The sequence below is a fragment of the Botrytis fragariae genome (genome assembly GCF_013461495.1).
Source record: "Botrytis fragariae strain BVB16 chromosome Unknown tig00000012, whole genome shotgun sequence".
NCBI classification, from domain to species: Eukaryota; Fungi; Ascomycota; class Leotiomycetes; order Helotiales; family Sclerotiniaceae; genus Botrytis; species Botrytis fragariae.
In genome coordinates, this window is record NW_023500989.1 from 1,514,732 (window position 1) to 1,537,423 (window position 22,692).

The window sequence follows — 22,692 nt, forward strand, 5'->3', positions numbered from 1 at the left end:
TGATAGAGTCTATTCTAAACAGAATCTAACTTTTTTGAGCTAGATTCTATGATGAAAGGGGGAGTAAGTTCTACAGTGGGAGAGTATATTCTATAATAAGAGAGTAGATTCTAGCCATCAAAAGCCAGATTTTAATCTAAAATAACTAGATTCTATAAAAGGATAATAATATATCACTATAAGTATATTATTCTTTTCGATAAATTCCTCTCATACCATAGAATCCATAATTTCTTTACTCTCCTATCTCTCAAATTCCATAACAAAATCTATTTCAAAATTAAAGATTCCAATCTATTATAGCTTAGAAGGAAAGAAAATTCGAAAAAAGTCAAAGGAAAAGTAGTAATACACCTACCTATAGGATCTGACTATTTTGAATTAGAATCTATCGCCTTATAGAATCTGCCTCCTTATAAAATTTACCTCCTCCTATATCATCAGTCTAAAACAACCAGAATCCATCCTCCTCCTATATTACCTAGCCGAAAATGACTCAACTCCAAGGAGCATGAGAGTAATCCACCCTCTCCTCATCTAACTCCTCAACCTTTCCAATTTTCTAATCATTATAAATCAAAATCTCTCCCACATCCCACATCCCAAATCCCAAAATCCCAATCCCAATCCCAACAAACCAATAAACTCCAGCACAACTTCCAAAACACACCCAAGAGTACTCCAATCCAATCCAATCCATTCCATTCCATTCCACCAACCAACAATCAAAGTTAAACAATATGCACCAACATACCAATAAAACTATCATACCATATCATATAATATCATATCACTTAACACAGCACAATTCCCAAGCTACATACTCTTCAGAGTAATATCTAATCAAGACTCCGTAATCAATTCCACTCTGACATTAAGATCCCTCTAATCCCAATCCCAATCCCAATCCCCACTCCCCACTCCCCACTCCTCGAATCAAGAATCAAGAATCAAGAATCAAGAATCAAGAATCAAGAATCAAGAATCAAGAATCAATAATCAAAAATCAAAAATCAAAAATCAAAAGATTAATACATCCCATCGATTCGGAATACAAACTACTCGGACCAATAGAGATAAGCAGGAAATGGACAGTACAGGCGAAAGAGTACATATAATGCGCAAATACCTTGTAATCCAACTGGGGATCTCTCCTCCAGTGATCCTACCATCTACCATCTACCATCTGAAAATAAATGCCCTTGCATCAAAAGCACAACCCCGACAATCCCCCCTTACCCCCTCGCCAAAATCTTAGCTCCAAATCACCCATCTGAACAGCGACTCCCTATACAAACAAACTCTTCAAGACTATACCCAACCTTAATCACTATCGAATCACAATCAAGCGTCACGTCACACCAACCCAAATGACCAATGTAAAGAAGTAATTGTATAATATTGAGTTATTTTCCTTTCCTACCCATCCGTTCCCATCCCGTATCTACATAAACCCCTTAAACCATACCATGTCCCTTTCCTCACATGCACAGCATAGATTCCCGAATATCATATCCACATCCAGTGAGTACCGTACATCCACCATAAGTAGGATGGTGAAAACGAAAAGAAAAACCCCCATTTGCTCAATATCACAAAAAGCAAATAAATATCATATTTCCCCCTCCAACCATATTCGTAAAATCATTACAATCATTTCCCAACGTGCCGTTCATTTTAATCCCGGAAAGTAGAGCAAGTTATAATACAAGGAATAATGTTGATTAAAACAAGAAGCTATATAGCCTCAACGAAGAGTATAATTGCCTTAATCAAGGCGTGGCTAGATGAGTGAAAGCTCAAATTTTGAATAGAAGAAACTCCAAATTGCTCCATATGCAACAGCGCATAATTCATGGATATCGTGGGCTCAGAAGCGCAAATATGCAAGACAAAGAAATAAATGTGTCCCGACGCCAATGGAACGGTGACCAATCGTCTATTGTACAGCAATTCATAGACCATCTTAATTTCGACCGCCATTTTCCTTTTCTCTGATTTCGGCAAGCCTGGTATCAAGTCGAGTGAGTCTTGATTGTAGTGAAGGTCTTTCATCAAAATCAGAAGAATCTATCGAGTGACGTGGTTTATGCATAGTCACTATTCCAGAGTGTCGAACAGGTGTCTTTTGATGAGTAGCTCTTCTAGGAAATGTATTGCTTGGTTTCTCCATAAAAGGCGATCGTAAACGTGGAGCATCGAATGTGGCCGATGGAAGTAACCTTGGCTGGGATCTTGGCGACGGACTAATATCGGGAATAAGACCCGTCTTTTCTGGTCCTGTTGAAAGAGGTTGAAACAATCCTGGCATGCGAGTTCTGAAGAGATCATCACCGATGGTGAATGCTCTAGTTCGTACTCGTCGTTGTTGGTTTTCTGAGAGAGGCATGCCATATATCTGCTCATTCATGCTATTTGGCTTCAAAATTGCTCCACCTGAATTTAGGTTTTCGAAATGATTTTGAACTCGCCTTTTGTGTTCCTTGTTGTTTGAAGGACGAGGAGGATCAAAGTGAAGGGGTGATCTGAGACGAGGTGCAGGTCCTGGACCTGATATCATATCAGAATGAACGCGAAAAGCTGAAGGCCGAGGTTCATCAAATGCCCCATCCATGGTCGAACTAGGTCCATACGTCCGAGCCATGAACGGCGACCCGAGACTTCGAGTTCTCGAGTCATCTAAGCTCAGATTGGTGGCACGGGATCTAACCCAGCCCCTAGGTTGACACATTGATCGGCGTGGTCTAGTACTGGAAGATTCTTGGGAAGTCGCGAGTTGAGCTAAAGGTCCATTCGGTTGCATGGTTTCAGATGTACTTGTCGTTAGCGATATTGCGATATCTTTAGTGTTGAAAGACTTTGGAATAGGAACTTGTGGCTCAGGAGTTCTGAATCGTGAACGGGGATTACGTTGTGTAAAAGGAGTAGAATTTCTAGATTGAAGGTGCATATGTCGTTGAACTGCGCTGGTATCTTTCGTCTTGCAAAGTTCGCGAAGATGTGCTCGAGTAGCTGAACTTGTGTGGGGCCACTGTGTGTATGTTCTTTGTCGATCTTCAATCGGGGTCGCCAGCTGGCCGTGTTCAGAAGGTGCCGCACGTGATGTATGATTGGAAGTTTTGGCACTGTGAATTCCTTTGGGTCCCTTCCAACTCTTTTTTGCTTGTCGAGCAACACGATGGCATACACCTTCCGGAGGCACAGCGCAAGCCCCGATTCGAAAGGGTGTCACGACTGGATCTTGGAGGTAGAGGAGATAGACCGACCATAAATGAGCACTCATTGCTGAAGTCCATGGTGCATCCTTTCGAGACTTGTGACGAAGGTTTGCGTTGAGAACGGTGTCGTTTGGTATGGCGGCTTCATTGTGAAGCTTCCTGCCCTTGGCTTTTGAATATGATGGAAATGAGAATGGATCGGCACAATCGGACTCAGGACTTGTACAACTACCATCTTCAGAGTACCTCGAGAGATGGCCTTCGCTATAAAATGAATCTTCAGAGCGTAACGATGCGGCAGATGTTGGTCGTTCAATATCAAGCGCACTTGGCGACGAGAGTCCCATTCTCCAATCGGGACGTTGAAGGTTTGTTTCTTCCATGGCTAAAGTAGGTATTGGAGTTTTCGGAGGAGATGAGAATCTTGTATTGTATGTATGCGGGGCCAAGAAAGATGTACTGATGGAAAGTGGGTCTCGGTCTGGCATATCGCAATCTGACGATACGTGGGGAGCTATTTGTGGCTCCTCGATTGTAGGGATAGGGATATCTGCAGCTGCAACAGAAGCGAGAAAATGTTCAGTTGGTGCTTGCAAGTTAGACACATTTCGTCGTCTGACCTTTAAACGATTTGGACGGGGTGGAGAAGGTGGACCCTCCGATCCAACAAGGTTGAAGGGTTCGGGTGTAGTTGGCTGATCTCCTTCAAGGTGATGAAAGCGGAAACCCCGAGGAAGGGTATTTGACCCGTTTTCATGGTGAAGTGACATCGTGTGGATGGCTTTAGTTGAAACGTTTTGAGATTTGACTGAAGGTTGTAGAATTGTGAAATGGAAAAAGTGGGAATTCGATCTTGTACAGAACGCCAGAAGCAGATCTCACTGGTTGCAATGCAATTTTTCAAATTACAGGAGATATCAAGTGTAATGAGAAGGCTGGAAAAGTCGAATAGATCGAAAATGAGAGTGGATTGTAAAAGAATCCAGAAACGAACGTTTTGGCGGGTGATCAAAAGTAAATGAAAATCGGTCGATGATTCGGGACGAGCGAAGTGAATATATCCAAGCCAATATGAAGCTTGAATTCACCTCCCAACTTCAACAGATCCTATCAATAGATATTTCGGAAAATTCCTTCTGAATACAGACTGGTGCGAAAGAGGCCCTGCATAAACAATTTGATGTTGACGATCTTGAAGAATCGAATCAATGATTAGGGTGTGATTTAATTGATAGATTTGAACGAATCAGGAACTGAATCCCCAGCTATGACTCGGTATTCGTGGGCAAGGCGATTCTTTCAACCAGTCGATTGACAATTTGGAGAGGGTCCCGGCGTATCGTGAGATTAATCCTTTGTGGAGATTGATTGACTGCGGCCGTGCTTCAAATAGTTGACTGTTGACCTTTGCGCGCGTATCGTCGCGATTGACTTTCTCGTATGTTCACCCTTCAAATATTATGATTATTTTATCGCGGTCGCACGATTGAGAATTCCGTTGTGAAATTATTATTACCGGATCATCGAGTGCTCTACCAGCAGAACGAGGAAAAGAAATCCGAGCGAGAAGCGAAGTCGTGGAATCAAAGAATGTGTGCTGCAGTGAAATTCGCAGATCGCGAGGGAGGACAAACGTGGTGTTGTTGTGTGTGGATGTTGTATTTGTGAAATGGCGCACGTCTGCCGGATAGGAAATGGTGATCACAGTACTCAAGGCGCAAGAGAGACAATTGAGCGAAATCGATGATCGAGACCGAGACCGAGACCGAGACAAGGGAGTATCTTGATTCGGATATCTAATTCCTTCCCAATATGCTACAGTGCGAGGTGATGCGATAGAATGCGATGCGATTCGGGATTTCGATGATTCTTGTTTCGGTGACGGGGCGAATTTAATGGGGAGGACGAAGACGAAGTCAAAGAAAGGAGGTGAATTGTTCCTCGAGAGTCTTGTTGATCGGTTCCACTAGAATTGAAGTGGCGATGGGCGTTAGGGAGGAAGGTAGAAGAATGAAGAAGCTATTCAGAGGGAGGAAAGTGACGTGAAGATGGATAGAATAGGATAGTGAGGAATTATTAGGTATGCAAGGCGAGGCAAGGCAAGTGCGGCGGGAAGGAGTTAAAGGTGGGTGGTCGATGGGTGGTCGATGGGTGGGTGGATGAATGAATGGTGGGTGTGTAGGTTCGATGTGGAAGTGAACGTGAAGCGAAGAGAGAGAAAGTGGGTCAGGCGTCCAGATTGGGAGATGGTGGCTCGAGAGTGGATCAAACAAAATGAGGTTTGGCGCGTCAAGATTTCATCGAAGGGGTGAATGTGATTGGCTCTCAATCAATCTCGTCCCATATTTAGTTTTCATTGGTCTAAGTTTGACGATCAAAACAAATCAATCAATTAATCAATCAATCAATCAATCAATCAATCAATCAATGCACTTTCGGGGATTTTTAAAAATAAATAAACTTCAAATTTTCGATGTGATCAGAGAAGGTACCACCAAGTATCCAAGTATTCAAGTGTCCAACATCTCACGCTTGCAAAGTTGGCAACTAATGTCCACAATGGTGCAGTAGTGAAATGGCGAGGATGGCGAGGATGGCGAGGATGGCGAGAATGACTAGAATTGGATAGTTGCACTGTGCACATCCATCTGCAAAGCACATTCGTCTGCATTGACCAGGATTCATGGTATGGTGCAGCATCATCTGTTGTTCATCTCCATCAAGAGTGGGTATTTTGACAGTTGGGACTTACAGCAGGTACAAGACACGCAGCTACATTGCATGAGATCCAGCGAGTCGCAGGAAGAACGCCATGTTGTGATGCTGGCTGTATGTAATATGTATGGTGTGTATGGTATGCAGTACGAATTTGGAAAGCTCGTGTGGAGTTCTTGGACCTGCAGGTCTTGAAAAGCGTAGTGGGATAGCGTTGGCCCATGCTCCGAGACTGTGGAAGTGATGGAAGTGGTGGAAGTGGTGGAAGTGATGGATTGATGGATTGATGGATGTGATGGAAGTGATGGAAGTGATGGAAGTGATGGAAGTGATGGATGTGATGGATGTGATGAATATGATGAATATGATGAATATGATGTTTTGTTTTCTTTGGTGGCTTTCCGTTCTTCTTGACTACTTATCACTATCTGGATAATAAAGTAAAGCTTTGTTTCAAGGGTTAAGGTTATCTTCTTATCTCAACTACCTACTTTATCGACTTGGCTCGTGCCGATATCGTGATGTGTGAATGATACTACTGTACCTCAGATGGTAGTAACTCCACCAAGAGAGGGATCGCAAATCCCATGATGGGATAAGATAAGATAAAAAAGAAAATGGAGAGGTTAAATGTCAAATGTCAAATGTCAAGTGTCGGGAAGACGGCAAGACGGGAGAATCTTTTAAGTTTGAACTCTAAAGGCAACTTGATCAAATGCAAATGTAGAGATGAGATGAGATGAAATGGAATGGAATGGAATGGCTGGAATGCAGGACCAAGGGAAATCGAAATCAGAGTATTCAACAAGCCAAGGTTATTTCAAAGTCGAGTCCAGGTATTCAAGGGACTCTGTTAAATTGTTCTTCTTTTACTTCTTTCCTCTCTTTTACTTCTTTCTTCTCTTTCACTTCTTTCCTCTCTTTCACTTCTTTCCCTCTTTCACTCTTTCACTCTTTCACTCTTTTCTTTCCTCCATTTCACTTCACTTCACTCGCTTTTCCTTGTCTTTTCACTTCTTTCCTTTCTCTTTTCCATTTCTTTCCTCTCATTCCACTTCCTTTCATTTCTCTCTTTCTTGGTGGTGCAAGAAGACGCGTCGCTTAATTCTCCGTTACTCCCACGCGTAAATTTCGCGTTTCCTCGAATCTTGGGGATCTTTGAAACAATTCTATTGGACAGAAATGTCATTCCTTGTTCGTATGCTGTACCACATCAAATATGCATAAGTGCCAGGACCAGGTATTTTATGCATACTCAGGCATCTTCTTTTCCTTCTCTTTTTAGAAATTACGGCCCAACTTCCTCTTTGGGTTGAGAACGAGAACTCTAGCTCGGCTCTCCAACTCTTCAATTCATCCATTTTCATTTTTCATCCCTCACATTTCGATGACAACAACATAACTAAAAGGCTGAAGCTAGCCACACCGACATTCCGATATCACATTCTAGAATAAAGCTATCCGTCTCGGCACTTTGTGATTGTACGGTGTGTGCTCGTTTTCATGGTTCATGCATGAAAGGTAAACAAGCATCTCGAAGAAGAACAAGAACACGGGATGAGATAGAGATTTACGATGGAAGAAATGTCAAAACTCCAGAGCCCCAGGTTTTGATGCCATCCCTGTCAGAATCCTGGGCCAAAAAGTGTCTGGTACAAGGTGGAGTGAAGAGGACGAGACGGCATCATGAAAATGCTGTGCTATGCGTGACTTGATACGGATATCGTCGACAGTTCTCTTCTTATCACGTTTGCACCTTTCTCTCTGAATTGAGTGACTCGGATTGATTGGGCTTGATCGACAACTTTTGCATACGATGTTTGCACACAATCGTGTCTATCCCGCATCCTCAAACCTTGGTAAGGTACGTACCGCGATGCATTTTGTCAAGCTTTGAAGCTTGCGGTTCACGAGAAGAATTTCTCTATTCATTATACACGTGATATATATCTACATCACCTTACTCTTTACCTCAATACTTTATCTTTACTTCTGATTTCACTTGCATGCGACGAAAATCACTGCATGACATAACAATCATTGCCATATACTCTTGCTGGACCAGCTTCACATATATGCGCCACATGCATAGCCACCCTCCACCCGATTTGAGACATCAAATTCCTTTTCAGCCTGATCACACTGTAAGGGATGATATCATTGCAATGCATCAACGATTACTCTGTCCATTTCATTCTGTACTTTCCTTACTATCATTCCATCGTCAAAGTCTCACGAATGATCAAAAATGGTCCTGTCACAACAATCTTTTCAAATTTTCAAGTTTGCTTTAATATTCATTGTCACTATCAGTCTTGGGTTCTATCTGTTTTCAGATCACGATTATCATGAGACACTTCGAGTTGCTGTGTCAGGGAAGAAAGGAATCTTCGTCCAAAAGGCTCTTCGAACAGATATCGATGGACCTTTCGACGATTCGACTTTAGTTGATGTCTGCGACAACACAGAATGGAGAGAAGGGTTGATTTTCCAATGTGAAGCACCATATGGAGGAGTTGCCAACATTCGAAATATACTATTGAATTGTGTTCGATATGCCATGGAAGCTGGAGGTATATCATCCCATCCTTACTCTTCCGTCTGCTAACCTTGCAGCAACATCAATTGTCATCCCGGAACTTAAACTTTGGATACCTCATAATGATAGCCCAGACACACCGGATCCAGAACTTAATACCGGACTACAAAGCAGAAAAGAAAAGGATAATACTGCGCATGTTCCATTCTCATATCTTTTCGACCTTGATTTCTTTGAAGAATCTTTGACTGGAGCATGCCCTCGGATCAAGTTCATTCCACATATCAATGATTTGTATACGGCTCCTAGCACTCAAAATCCACATCCTCTTGATCCGGCTTCGTTATCCCCAGAGAAATTAGAAGAACCATTCGAATCTCTCCTTGCAAATCCTGGCACGTGGGCCAATGATTTTACAGCCTGGCTCAATGAAATAAATTTCGAGTTCTCGGAAAAGCTGCCCATGCGTGTAACAATCAAGGAGTCATTACTACATTGGCCATTGAATTACGATAGTTCCGACTTTGTCTCTCAATTTGGACGACTAATTCGTCCCAATCGAGAAATCCGCACTCTCTCCTCAACAGTTCTTTACGCACTCTCTCAAAAATACAATCTTCGATTCAATGCCAGTGAAGGAATACAAGATGCAATGTACTATGGCGCACATCTTCGAACAGGCGAAGACGCAAAAGCAGCCAATTGGACCAGTGTGGAGAAGCAAACTCAAAATTATCTACAGGCATGCAAGCACAATAGACTTCGAGTGATTTATCTCTCCTGCACCTCCGAAAACGATATTAAACACTTCACCTCTCTCGCTCACAGTTACACTACATATCATACCCACGTCGCTACGGCTGCCAATCTGCTTACTCTTCATCCGAACGATCTAGCAATCTATACTTCTCTCTCCTCGCCCCAACGCTCTCTCATCGACTATGAAGTCCTTCTCAGATCTTCCATCTTCGGCGGTACTCTCGAATCATCATATTCCTGGAATATAGCACTTCGCAGACATATAGTATGGGGAAATGGAACATGGATACCACAAGCTGAAAATTTTGTGTTTGATCGTGGGGCAGCTGTCAAGGATCAAAATGAAAAGGATGCGGGAGCGATAGGGGGGCCAGTGGGGGGATATGGAGGAGGTGGATTCCAGAGTTTTAGAGATGGAGCGGCGGGGACGGGGAAGGGTGGGTTAGAAAATCCGGGGTCGGGGGGGTATGGGCTGAGTGTTGTTTTTGGAGATGCGTTGAGGGGGCAGGAGTGGGAGAGGGGGTTGTGGCCCTGAGGTTTGAGGGCTCGGGGGTTATCTTTTGAGGGGGGGTTATGAACAGTGTGTTTTGTGTTGGATATTGGTCACTAATATTATTTTTCTTCTGATTTTGTGTTATTTTGTATCATAGCCTTGGGATAAATTCAATGGGCTAATATAGAGGTTGTTGAGTAACGTTGTGTACTATTTCTAGTGAAATTACTTCCTATAATATACATACGAATACCAATTTCACGGGACACCTTATCGTTAGCGAACTGAGCTTAGTTCGCAATGTTTTCATACCAACTGTTGTTGTTCTTTTGTTGATCTGGCTTGGAGTTTCTTCTTTGGATTGTTTATTATAGTTCTCTCTTTTTTTCTTTTTTTCTTCTTTTTCTTTCTTCTCACATGTTCCAAGGTAGTGTTCATTCGTCATTCAAATTTCACACAGAGGCATCACTAACAAATTACCAATCGGCATTCCAACTTTTTCGTGGAAAGAATTTTTACATATTTTTTATCATTTGAATTTTCATCCGGAATCGCAAGATATCAAATCAGAGCACTAACTCCCATCCAAATCTGTCTCCATTCTTCTCATCATCATTAGTATCCCAAAATCCCATCTCCTAAGGAAAATTGCTCTACACCATTCTCCACATCCCCATCCATAACCCCATCCCCAAAACAACAATCTCTCGCACACACCTCCCCCATCTCCTAACCCTCATCCGCTCTCCCCGCAACACCAAAATCTCTCTTCGCTGCTCCGCGATTCTGGATCCGAGAACCCGCATGGGGAGGGGTTGCTGTTGGGGGGAGTTGGGACATTTTTGTGGATGAGTGTGGATTTACTTGTTTACTTGTTTCCTTGTTTACTTATTGATTTTAAATCTCTCGGTATATCTCCGGACTCACATATTCCACTTCCTTCTCTACCTACAAAGATATTTCTATATTGTAACACACACACACACATACAGAGTAAGTAAATAAGAGAGTTGGGAGGTATCACACGGGTTATATAAGTTTAGATTTGGATCGCTCGCTTCCTGTTTGAGATTTGGATGATAGTGCGAAATCACGCTTTTGAAAACTTAGTGGTGGGGAATTCTTGTGGAAAAGATGGGAAATTTATGGGGGTTGGATTGTGAGATTTTTGTTTGGGGGTGTTGGATTTCTTTGTTCTGGATTGATCGTCATGTTGATATTTGGGATGCGGTATTTTTCGGTTATATTTTAGGGATGGAAGAAGGAAAGGGGTTGAAGGCTAAATATTAGTCTTACGGGTTGAAGGATTCTGTTATACTAGAATAAAAGACTATCTATAATTCACACGAGCAATAATAATACTATAAAAATAGAAAAACTATAAAAAAATAAGACCCTATTTATAGAAAGTAGGGTATACTAATAGTCTATATTTAAGGCACAAAGACAACTATAGATCATATAGTTGACACCGTGACAGGTATGTTTCTAAAAAGAATTACAATGTTTTTCTTCATATCGGATCAAGTAAGATTAAGGATGGTACTGAAAGTATTCGGCTTTTAATTTGAGGGGGGTAGAGCTGTACGCCAATTTGAATAATTCGTATAATAGCAAAAATTCCAGTTCTATTAAGAAGTTAATTAACTAACCTGTAAGGTATTACAAATGTATATATACACTATGCCCAGACTCATTAAATATAGAGCAAATGCTTTGGTTCGCCTTTTGAGTTGTAGCATGTATAAGAAGAAAAATGGGTAAAATGTCAAGAAAAAATCCGAGAACACAGAGAAAGCTATGAATAGTTAGATAGGTATATATCACATGTACTGATAGCTCTTAGCTTTTAGAAGACTCACCTTCTTGAAGAAGAAAAAATCTAAGTTTTTTATTTATAGTTCAGCATGTACCCTTAATAAAAGGGTTCTATGATTTCTCGATTAGAGTGTATACAGTATAAAAAGTGATGATAACCATACACCTAATTTCTTAACTAGCTTCCAAAACATGATTTTATAGTCTTTCAACCTTTTTACTAAAAACAATCAAAAATGAAATTTCAACTTCATTAATATAGCTTCAAAATAAATAAACTCTTTACTAAATAAAATATATCAATCAAATAAATTGATATTCGAAATTTAAAGTGATTTAGAATTATATTAATAGATTAAAGAATAATTTAAAATAATCTAATATTATAATACTTTGCCTTAGAAGAACTACGAGAGCAGGGTACAATTTATTCTTAGAATCTATAACTACAGAATTAAGAGCAAAATGCTTATAGAGTATTTCTATATATTAGTTATATATATATAATTGTATATATATGTATATACACATATAAGCGATTACATTACGATTAAATACGATCTGTAATATTACTCCCCCCTTTAGAAAAACTTGCCCTCAAGCTTTACAATTATCTATTTAATATTCAAATCAGTAATTATAATATAGCGTTAATTATTATTTAATTAAATGATATAATAAATAGATATATACACGAGTTTTTTCTTTTTTATAATAGAAAGATATATAAAAAGCAAAGGAAACTATTCTATAATCTAGTAATAACTTGAATCTTTTAAGGTATATAGATCTTCCAAATCTATTCTTCTCTTAAAACTCTTTTCAATTATTTATTCTTTTCTACCCTTTATTATTATTATATCTTTAATATTATCAATAAAATATTAACGTAGTTTATCAGTACATATACTATATTAATATATATACTACTTTTACCTCAATTAATACTTTCGAATTTATGTTATTCAATAATCATTAATTCAATTAATTAAAGCTATTAAGAATCTAATAATCTAGAATCTATTACATCAATTTAATAGATTCTTATATTATAACCTATTTTTCCACATTTATTATAACATTAATTAAAAAATACTTTCCTATTAAAATTCTTCTCATTTTGATATCTATTATATCGAATTTGAATATTAATCTTTTATTAAAATAATATATCTATAGCTTTCTATCTAGTAAATAGTTCTCTTTAATATAATTAAGTTTTTTTTATATATTAATATTTATTTAATATCTTATTTGCTTTTCAAAATATATAAATCTCTATATTCAAAAATATATTCTTATATATTAATTTCTTTATATCTTTAATTAAAATTAATATAATCTTAAATAAAAATATAAAAAAACTTAATTAATAATAATTTATTCAAAATTTAGTTAATATTGATTGAAAAAACACTTCTATAGAATTATAAAGTATTTGAAAAACTTAAGGATTTAAATTAAAAAAAGAAAAAATAAATATATGAATTTGAATATTTAGTTTAAAAAGTACTACTTCAGAATCAAATAAAACTAATCCTACTCCTCAAAACCCTGATTTTATATTCTGATTTATAATTGATTATTAATATACAACTTTGAAAACTATAAAAAATTTAATCTTTAAAATATAATTGATATATACTCTTATAAACCCCTCAATTTATATATTATACTCTCATTTTAAAATACTAAAATATTCAATATCAAAAGATTAGATTAAATAACTTAAATATAATAATAAACATATATATTTAATATTATTCTTTTTACAATAATTCTAAAATAATACTAATTCATAACTCTTATAACTATCTAGCACTAGTATTCTATATTTATTCTTAATTCGATTTCTTATATATTTATTAAAGTATTTCAATTATTCTAAGTTTATCTCATTATTTATTTATTTATTACTTATAGCTTTAATAATCTAATCTATAAAAAAATCAATTTCTATATATCAATTAAAAAAATACATCTATCCTTAAACTATCAGAAATAGAAGTATAATATTTCTCTCATTATTACTATATATAATCACTATAATTTATTCTCAATTATCTAACTGTGACGGCAACGGAGTCAAGTCATAGTGATAGGATGAATCAATTATCGTAACTAGAGAATAACAAACTACTGTACAAAGAATGAACCTGTAAGAGGCTTTTATAGGCCTGGAGGGGACCAGGAGGGGACCAAGAGGGGACCAAGACGAAGCGAGATTTGCCCTGCCAGGTGGGGCAAATGGATGACTAATCTAGGCCTGAGGCCGGATCGTCACATCACCCCCCCTTTGAGAAACGGCTTGCCCTCAAGTCCGTTCTTATCCCTTCCTTTGCTTCTTTGTCTCCGGAGACCTAGGCTCCTTTTTCACCACCACTTCTTCCTCCACCTTCCTTGTCGCCTTTCTTTTTCTCGATGGTGTAGCCGGCGGTTCGTCTTCCTCGCCACTGCCATCTTCATCATCAGAGATGTCGATCGGAGCATCATACGCTTGTCGCAGGGGGCTAGCTGCAGTCGCGCGAGTTGTTCGATTGTGGAGCGGGACATCGTTTATCACCTTCAAGGTGTACTGCTCATCTTCTCTTTCTTCTTCTCCGTCGAACCAGGAGCTGGTTATTCGGTGTGGTTCGTTGTTTTGCCATTCGTCGCAAATGCCTTCGGGCAGCATATGCATACCATACTTTCGTAGCAAGGAGAGTTTACAGGAGGGGCGGAGGGAGGCACGATGAGGGGCGTTTCTTAAGAGGGCTTGAGCTCTCTTGATGTCGGCGGTGGTCGGTCCGGGGAAGCGAACGCCACCTTGTTGATGATTTTCGATCTTCTCAAATCGTTCGATGACTACTGTGTTCAATGCACAGCAAGCGGTGAGGCCGTCTGGGGCGGCTTTAAGGAATCGGGCGAAGGCCGTGGTTCCAGTCACATTGTCCTTCCATCTGGCGTTGCTTCGAACGAGCTGACCCAGGCATTTGCTTCTCTCGTCCACAAGGCCATTTAGTCGCTTGGTGGCGAGTTCAATGTCTTTCTGTGAACGTTTGCCGCGGGTGGCCATAGCCGTGAAAACCGCATGCTTAGCTTCCGAGTCCTCCTTCGTCATATTCCAACATTTGTAAAGTTCCTCCTTCATCTCGTAGGCCCATAATCTGGCAGCGAAGCTGTCTAAGCCGGTGCCGAGCTTTACAGATTGTGTTTTGCCGAATTCGATCATTTCGGCTTGCTGGAGCTTTGGGAGGGTTGGATGTGAGTCAATGTACGCGAGGATGTCGGTGAAATGGATGGACTCGCCGGAGGTAAGAGTAAGGGCAGATGAGTCTGCAGGCGGTGGAGTGGGTGTTGCAGCTCGCAACTGCTGGTCTAGCAGATCTTGCTCCTCACCATCTGGTATTGGTCGCGAGGGGGAGAGCGCGGGAGATCTGGATGGTGTTGCCTGAGCTCGCTGCTCGGCGGGGCGTGTTGGGGAGCTAAAGACGTTGCGTAAAGCTTGAAACATCGCTAATTTTTTATTACTTCCGAGTTGAATCGAAGAGTTAATTTGGTTTAGGTGAAGTTGATTCACGAAAGTAAAATACAAATGAAAAAAACGTAAAAAATGCAAACAAAAAGTAAATATAAAGCAAACAAATTCTCGTGATGATGGGAAAAGGCCCGTGCGCAAGCCTACTCTTCTCGAGGTAAACTGGCTAGGTAAGTCTGTCTCATACCTATGTCCATGGGTTTTCCACTTGCCAGATTATCGTAGTCATCGATGCCGTCTTCCCAACTCTTTATCCACTTTGGTAAGTTCTCCGGAGGACCTGCGGCATGCGGGTATTGCGCATGGAAGCTTCTAACTTTGTGAGGTGCATACATCACATCTCTGCAGTGGTACCATACAGGGTCGTCGTCATAGCCTACCCACCTTACCTTGTAACGAACCTCTTTTCGGACAATCTTCGAGGCTAGTATGTCTTGGACCTCGAATTCAGCGTCTGCTGCGACTACGATTGGAGGTGGGGGGCCGACTTTTTGACCAGGCACAGGATTGTCGGGTGCTTTTCGAAGCTTGTCTGGAGAGAAGACTTTGTGCACTTTCATGCTGTCGGGCAGGTCAAGGCGATAAGAATGGCCCTCTTTGGAAAGAATGGTGTAAGGACCGGCCATCTGCAGATCGAGCTTTCGGCTAGGTCTCTCAGTGGCAAAGTTTTTTGTAGTAACGAAGACTTTGTCGCCAACCTCGAAATTGATAGCTCGTCTGTGCTTGTCGATGTCCCTTCTTTTTTTGTCTTGGGACTTGAGGATAATTTCTTTGGCTACTTCCCAGGCTTTGTGCATCCTAGATGCAAAAGCTTGCGCTTCTTCTTGAGAAAGTTTCTCTTGAACCGTAGAAGCGGAGAGGGACCTATCCCAATCAAAAGAGGTGACAGGTCCGTACCCATTCTGAAGCTCGAAGGGGGACATTCCCAGACTTTCGTGCGGAAGGGTGAGCTGGGCATAATCCATGATACACAAGAGCTCTGACCAGTTGTCCTGGTAGTAATTGATGTAAGGACGTAGGCGCTGGTCTAGATACTGATTCATGATCTCCGTTTGACCATCTGTTTGAGGGTGGTATGCTGTGGAAAGTTTCAACTTGACGCCCAAGATCCGGGTGAATTCTTTCCAAAAAAGAGATATGAATTGGGGGCCTCTATCGGAGGTTATGGTCTTTGGAGCACCTTTCCATCGATAGATGTTGTTTAAATACATCATTGCCATATCCCTGGCGTTGGTAGTCTTATAGCATGGTATGGAGATGGACTGTTTCGATAATCTATCTACTACCACAAAGACATTGTCGTAACCAAACTTGTCAATAGGAAATGTTTTGAAATCCATGGATACGTCTGCCCAGGGTCTTGAGGGTACAGGCAATGGTTGTAGAAATCCTGGCGTCTTATCTCTGGGAGTATGGAAGTTATGACAGGTGGTACAGTTGTCGACATACTGGTCAATGAATTCTGACATACCCTTCCAGAAATATCTTTTCCTAAGGATCAGCTTGGTCTTAGTTTTTCCAGGATGTGCTGAAGAGATTTGAGTGTGGGCTTCTTCTATGAGACTAGTACGCAGATGGTCTACATCGGGAACAACAAGACGGTCTTTGTGTAGGACGAGACCGTTTCTCATAGAGTATCCTTTCTTCAAGCGGGTTGCCAAATCACGTTCTGCTTGTAGAGAAGGGTGGTTTCGGTTGACTGTCAGAATTTTGTCTATCAAATCCATGTCTTCGGCATCGATAGCTAACAATTCTGACACCTCCTCCCCCTCCGTGCTGAGTTCATCGACAATCCTTTTATCGAGAACTGTGTCTGGCAGGAGGGTTTGAGTGCGTTGTTCCGATCGTTTAAGGTCTTGATCTGCAGTATCTTGTTCTCTGCGACTCAAGGCGTCCGCAGCAGCATTGCTAACCCCTGACCGATACGCAATCTCGAACCAGAAATTCGATAGGGTTTCAGCCCATCCCGCTTGTCTCTGATTCAAAGTCCTTTTTGTCATGAAGTATTCTAGTGCCTTGTGGTCGGTGTAAACTTTAATGCAATGGGGCGAAGCGGTACATTCAGCACGCCATGTCTTGAATGCTTTCACAATGGCAAGCATTTCTTTGTCAAAGATAGCGTAGTTCATCTCGGCCGGAAGCATAGTCTTGGTGAAGAAGGCCACAGGGTGCCATTGGCTGTCTTCTTGAAGCTGGGAGAGGACTCCACCGACCACTCCATCAGAGGCATCAGTTTCGATCATGGTCTGCTTCTCAGCGCAATAGTGTCTCAGCACAGGGGCATCCATCAGACGTCTTTTCAATTCCTCGAAACTAGCCTTGCAGTTATCATCCCATAAAAACTTGACGTCCTTTTTTGTCAACTGAACGAGAGGTTTGGCAATCCTACCGAAATCTTGAATGAACCGACGGTAGAAGTTGCAGAACCCGAGGAAGGACTGCACCCCTCGAACATTGGTTGGTGGCTTCCATTCTCTAATGACCTCAACCTTTTCAGGGTCGACTTCTACACCGTTGATACTGATAATGAAACCTAGGTATTTGGTCCTGGTGACTCCAAATTCGCACTTATTTATATCAGCCTGAAGGCCAGCTTTTCGTAAGCGATCGAGGACTTGAATGACGTGTCGCTCATGTTCTTCTTCGTTCTCCGAGTAAATGAGGATGTCGTCTAAGTAAGCGGTACAAGTAACATCGAGGAGATCGAACAGGACGTCATTCATGTATCTTTGATAAGTGGCCGGACCATTTGTCAAACCGAACGGTAAGACTTTACACTTGTATGTTCCGTATCGTGTGCGAAATGTAGTAAGATCTTCGGAATCAGGGTGCATTCGGATTCGATGAAAAGCTTGGCGGATATCGAGTTTGGTGAAGATTTTAGCTTTAGAGATACGAGCTAATGTCTCGTCAATAAGTGGTAAAGGGTATTCGTCTCTTTTGGTGATAGCGTTGAGACGTCGGTAATCTATACAGAATCGTAGCCCTCCATTAGGCTTCGCTACGAATAGAACTGGCGCAGCGAATGGAGAGGAACTGGCTTCTATGAAACCTTTTTTTAAGTTATCCATAATGTATTCTTTAACAACTAAGAGTTCTTCAGTCGACATATTATAGATTGGACTTGTTTTTAAGATTGTATCTTTTGGTATTTCAATACGGTGATCGTAGGAAGTGTGTTCAGGCAGCTCATTAGACCTGGTTTTGGAGAAGACATCAATCCAGTCATGGTAGACAGTGGGAATCCGAGAACGGAGTTCTTCGAATTCGGCAGGTTCCATATTTCCTATGCGATCTTTAAGAATGCTATCGACTTCATGTATGCTAGTGCCAAAAACCGTATTATCGCGACGACGAGTATATATTTTAAAAGCTTCGGCAGTGATAGCGGTGATGTCCATTGAGTTATGTAGAGGAGATTCAAAAGGATCGGAGTTGGTAAGAATATGGTTGAGGATAGCAGTCTTGGTGCCTGCGGAGGGGACCAAGATGTCCTTTTTGGTGCCCTCGGAGGGGACCAAAATTTCTTCATTCTTATATTGTTCGATCAATCTTTCCATCTTCCTAAGATTGTCTCTAATATCCCAGTTGTGTCGATTAGTGAACTTGGCTCGGGGTATGAAAGAGAGGTCAATGGAATTGATATCGAAGAATTGATCTCTTCGATCGGCGTCCGCTTGATGCTCTTCATGGCCACAGACTTCGAGGTTTCTCAGAGAATTGCGAGGGACATTGATTCCACCAGAGAAACTGGGTATAGCTGGCAGGTTGGCAGGCCAGATAAGGGTGTGGTTGTAGGATCGAGGGATAATATCGTGAGATCGAAGCCATCCATTGCCCAGGATTACGTCTCTTTTCATATCAATCAGTAAGAATGGTGCTTGGATAAAAGTTCTACCGTCTAGTCGTAGGGTTAGACGTATAGCTTGAGTGACAGAGGCCCCCGGCCGTCCGTCGTAGCCTTGAACGTCAATATGGCGGTCCAAGGTAAGTATGGGGGTGCTCGTGCGTTTGGAGATTTGTCGTGCAAACCGAGCGTTGATAAGAAGATAGGCGCTAGCGCCGGTATCCGTCAGTGCGTGGCAATGGACTTGGAAGCCGTGGGTTCGTAGGTAGCAAGTGACAGCAAAGCTGTCACCTCCCATGAGGCTCCTAAGATCAATATTCTTCGTATATTGAAATCCTTGGTGGGAGACTTTGCCAAGGATTAGTCTTTTCCCGATTCGCATGAATCGGTGTCGGAGATTGGATCCACTTCTGATTGGTCCAGATTAGTGGGGGCGTCTTCTTGCATCTCATCAATTTCTTGGATCTTCATTGGGCACTTGTGATCTTTACTCCAATTAGGAGCGCCGCACGTGAAGCACTTTCCTGGGGTTTCAGGGGGATGAGATTTCCGATTGGGTAAAACTCCGGGAATTGCAGAACTCTCTCTAGTGGGCCCGATAAGAGCGGATTTTTCTCGGTTTGGCGCCCCACCAGATTGTGAAGAATTTGAAGGTAATCTTTCTGAGTGTCGGTATGTCTGCTTTAACATTGTCGAGCTCTTTAGGTAGCTGGCGCGCATTCTCGCATCTACATTGGTTAGGTGAGAAACGTATCTTTGAAAATCGGGGTAGCTATCCATAGTAGCAATGGTTGCATTCTTCAATGATAGGGATATCTTCGCAGCTAGTTCTCTACGGAGGTTTTCCTCTGGTTGATCCGATTCCGCAGCTAACTCTAGGAATTGGGTATAGAATTGATGGAATGTGTTGCTGCCCATTCTCAAAGCTCGAAACTCCTCAATGGCTAATTCCAACCGGTTAGAGACTAAATATATGCCTTCGAGGTAGTCTAAAGGTTCTGTAGACGTTTCGAAGTCTTTGCGCATCATTTTGGGCTTAAGGTGTCTCTGAGCTTCCCCTGTAGTCCACCGGAAGATAGCTCTTACTTTGGCGCCTTCGTCCGGGTAATGATCGGCATTGTCAAGGAGTTTTCCTTCAACAAGCAATCTCCATGCTTCGAATGTAGGGTTAATCCCATCATTCAGGGGTTCCGGGTCTTTCACCCTAGCACTCAACCTCGTTCTGGAAGCAAGGGAGGCTACGGAGCCGTCACGTATCTCGACTGAAGGAAAAATTCCTGCAGGATTTTCGGAGGCATTCCTGTGCTGTAGATGGGGTTCCAATGGGTTCGACACCGTGGCCCGTCCAACTGCTCTTGAGCGATGGCGGCTTCTGCTGCGCGTTCCTTGTTCCAATAGCTGTTCCGAAAGTAGCTCTTGAAGCCTGGCCATCACTGTTGTGTTGGCACTGAGGAGATTCAAGAGGTCCTGTCTCGACAAGTCTGAAAGAGGAGGGTCGGGTTGATTGGGTTCCATCTCTTCGTTTCCTTCGTACGGCGCATTTCCCGTGCCAGCTTCCTGTTCTTGCTGAAGCTGTTGTTCTGGATCATGGCTTTCGTCATGTTGTTGGCGTGTTGGTATCCGACGGGGAGGCATCGTTGGCTGGTAACGGTTGAATAATATTGTTTAAGTAGGTCGTTAGTTCAGTGACCCCAGGGGAGTATAACTAGCTAGATATTGTGGCCTTCTCAGGGGATATTCTGTCCTTCTCAGGGGTGTTAAGAGTTTGTTATAATGTGACGGCAACGGAGTCAAGTCATAGTGATAGGATGAATCAATTATCGTAACTAGAGAATAACAAACTACTGTACAAAGAATGAACCTGTAAGAGGCTTTTATAGGCCTGGAGGGGACCAGGAGGGGACCAAGAGGGGACCAAGACGAAGCGAGATTTGCCCTGCCAGGTGGGGCAAATGGATGACTAATCTAGGCCTGAGGCCGGATCGTCACACTAACTATATAACTTTACTTCTACTACATCTCTTAATATTAATAACAATTATATTAATATTTATTATTTCTATTATAAAGCTTATTTCATTGAAATTCTATAAATTGTAATCAAGAATACCAAATTTCGCTTATATATTTAATATAAATCGAAATCAATTTTGAATAAATATAGAATCTTTGTAGAAAGTTTTTTAAAAATTATAAATACATTTAAAATATATTTTTAGCTTTATACAATATTTTATAAATCAATAAGCCTAAAGCTTTTCAATTTATTCTATACTTCAAGAATCTAAAATATAATTTATTATATCTTTTATTTCTTTAATTTTAGAACTAAATCCTTTATTATTTATATCAATTATATATCGAATAATAATATCCTCTTCTAATTTAATAAGTTTCTATTATATTAATTGAATTTCAATTATAAAAAACATTCCATTCATTTTTCGAATAAATATTATATAAATAATATTATATAGCTTAACAGCCTTTCTAAAAAATAACTTTTTATCTTATTGAATAATCTCAATAACTAAAAATATTCAAGCTTTTTTATAAATTGATTACATATTAATTAGTTGATATATTATATATTGTAATTGAATAATAAGAATTAAGGTAAAAGTGGTGTATATACTGATATAGTGCACGTACTAATAAACCACGTTATATACATAATCATGTATATACGCGTACGCGCACATGAGCGATCGCATTACGATTGAGTGCGATCCGTGACAAATATCTCAAGAATTACTATACCTAGCTTCCAAAGAAAACCCCTCAGTTTTCAGATTTTCGCTTTTAAATTCTAATTTCAATTAATATAATTCAAAATGAAATCAAAATTAGTTAAATAATAATGTCAATTATTCTTTATTATATAGTATTATAATTATTTAAATCAAGGTTGAATTAATAAAGTTATTGTGAATTGAAATATCGAAATATAATATTTAGATGTTTTTCATAAATATTGTTTTAATTAAAAAATAATATAATATATATATCTTTTTAGTAGCATTCAATTCAATATTAGTATATTATATAATCAGATCACATAATTGTCGCCTATAAGCTTACGAAAGCAACCATTAATCTAAAAACGACTATTAAGCCAAAAACGGCCATAAATCCAAAAACAGATATAAAAATAAAAAAAAATAAAAAAGGGCTTTATTTCGAAAGAATAGACGGATTGGGAAGAAATCTATAAGAGATTTATGAAAACGGAAATACTGAATTAAAAGGAAAAAGTATAAAAAGAGGCTTTTTTCCTCTTAAATATAAAATAAGAAAAATAACTATTCAATATAGATTCTTTAATATTATATATTATACTATTTATATAATTCATTTTAGTTGTTAATCAGAGTCAGCTTTTATATTATATTATTAGTCTATAATTTACAATAGATTATAAGTCTAGTAACTTATATATACAATTAAAAAGAAGTATATACACATTACAATATATATATTAATATATATCGAAAAAGCAAGAAAAGAGTGAAAAAGCTAAAAGACAATCGACTTCGTATCTAAAAGCAAAGAATACAAAGAAATTTATTTAATCAAGATGTCTTATATGTTATACAAATAATTCTATATACTAATACAAATTTATATTAATCTTAAATCCTTATTCAAATTCTAAATATATATATATATATTTATATATATATATAATACTCTTATTATACTACTAAATAATATAAAAAGGAGTATATATATTATTGAATATATATATTATTAATATTATACATCACCAAATACAAATAAGCTTTC

General features: G+C 39.9%; 2 protein-coding genes across 2 annotated transcripts; one reads left to right on the top strand and one right to left on the bottom strand.

Moving 5' to 3' along the window:
* Positions 1 to 1,966: 1,966 nt before the first annotated feature.
* On the bottom strand, positions 1,967 to 3,988 carry Bfra_002696 (uncharacterized protein; the record flags this gene model as incomplete). The annotated part of the gene is made up of 1 exon (XM_037333111.1): positions 1,967 to 3,988. The coding sequence occupies one exon, from the start codon at positions 3,986 to 3,988 to the stop codon at positions 1,967 to 1,969; it is 2,022 nt and encodes a 673-aa protein (XP_037195239.1).
* A 4,193-nt stretch (positions 3,989 to 8,181) lies between these two features.
* On the top strand, positions 8,182 to 9,766 carry Bfra_002697 (putative alternative oxidase protein; the record flags this gene model as incomplete). Its single annotated transcript, XM_037333112.1, has 2 exons — positions 8,182 to 8,506; positions 8,550 to 9,766. 2 exons carry the CDS (start codon positions 8,182 to 8,184, stop codon positions 9,764 to 9,766), a joined length of 1,542 nt encoding a protein of 513 aa, XP_037195240.1.
* Between the last annotated feature and the right edge of the window lie 12,926 nt (positions 9,767 to 22,692).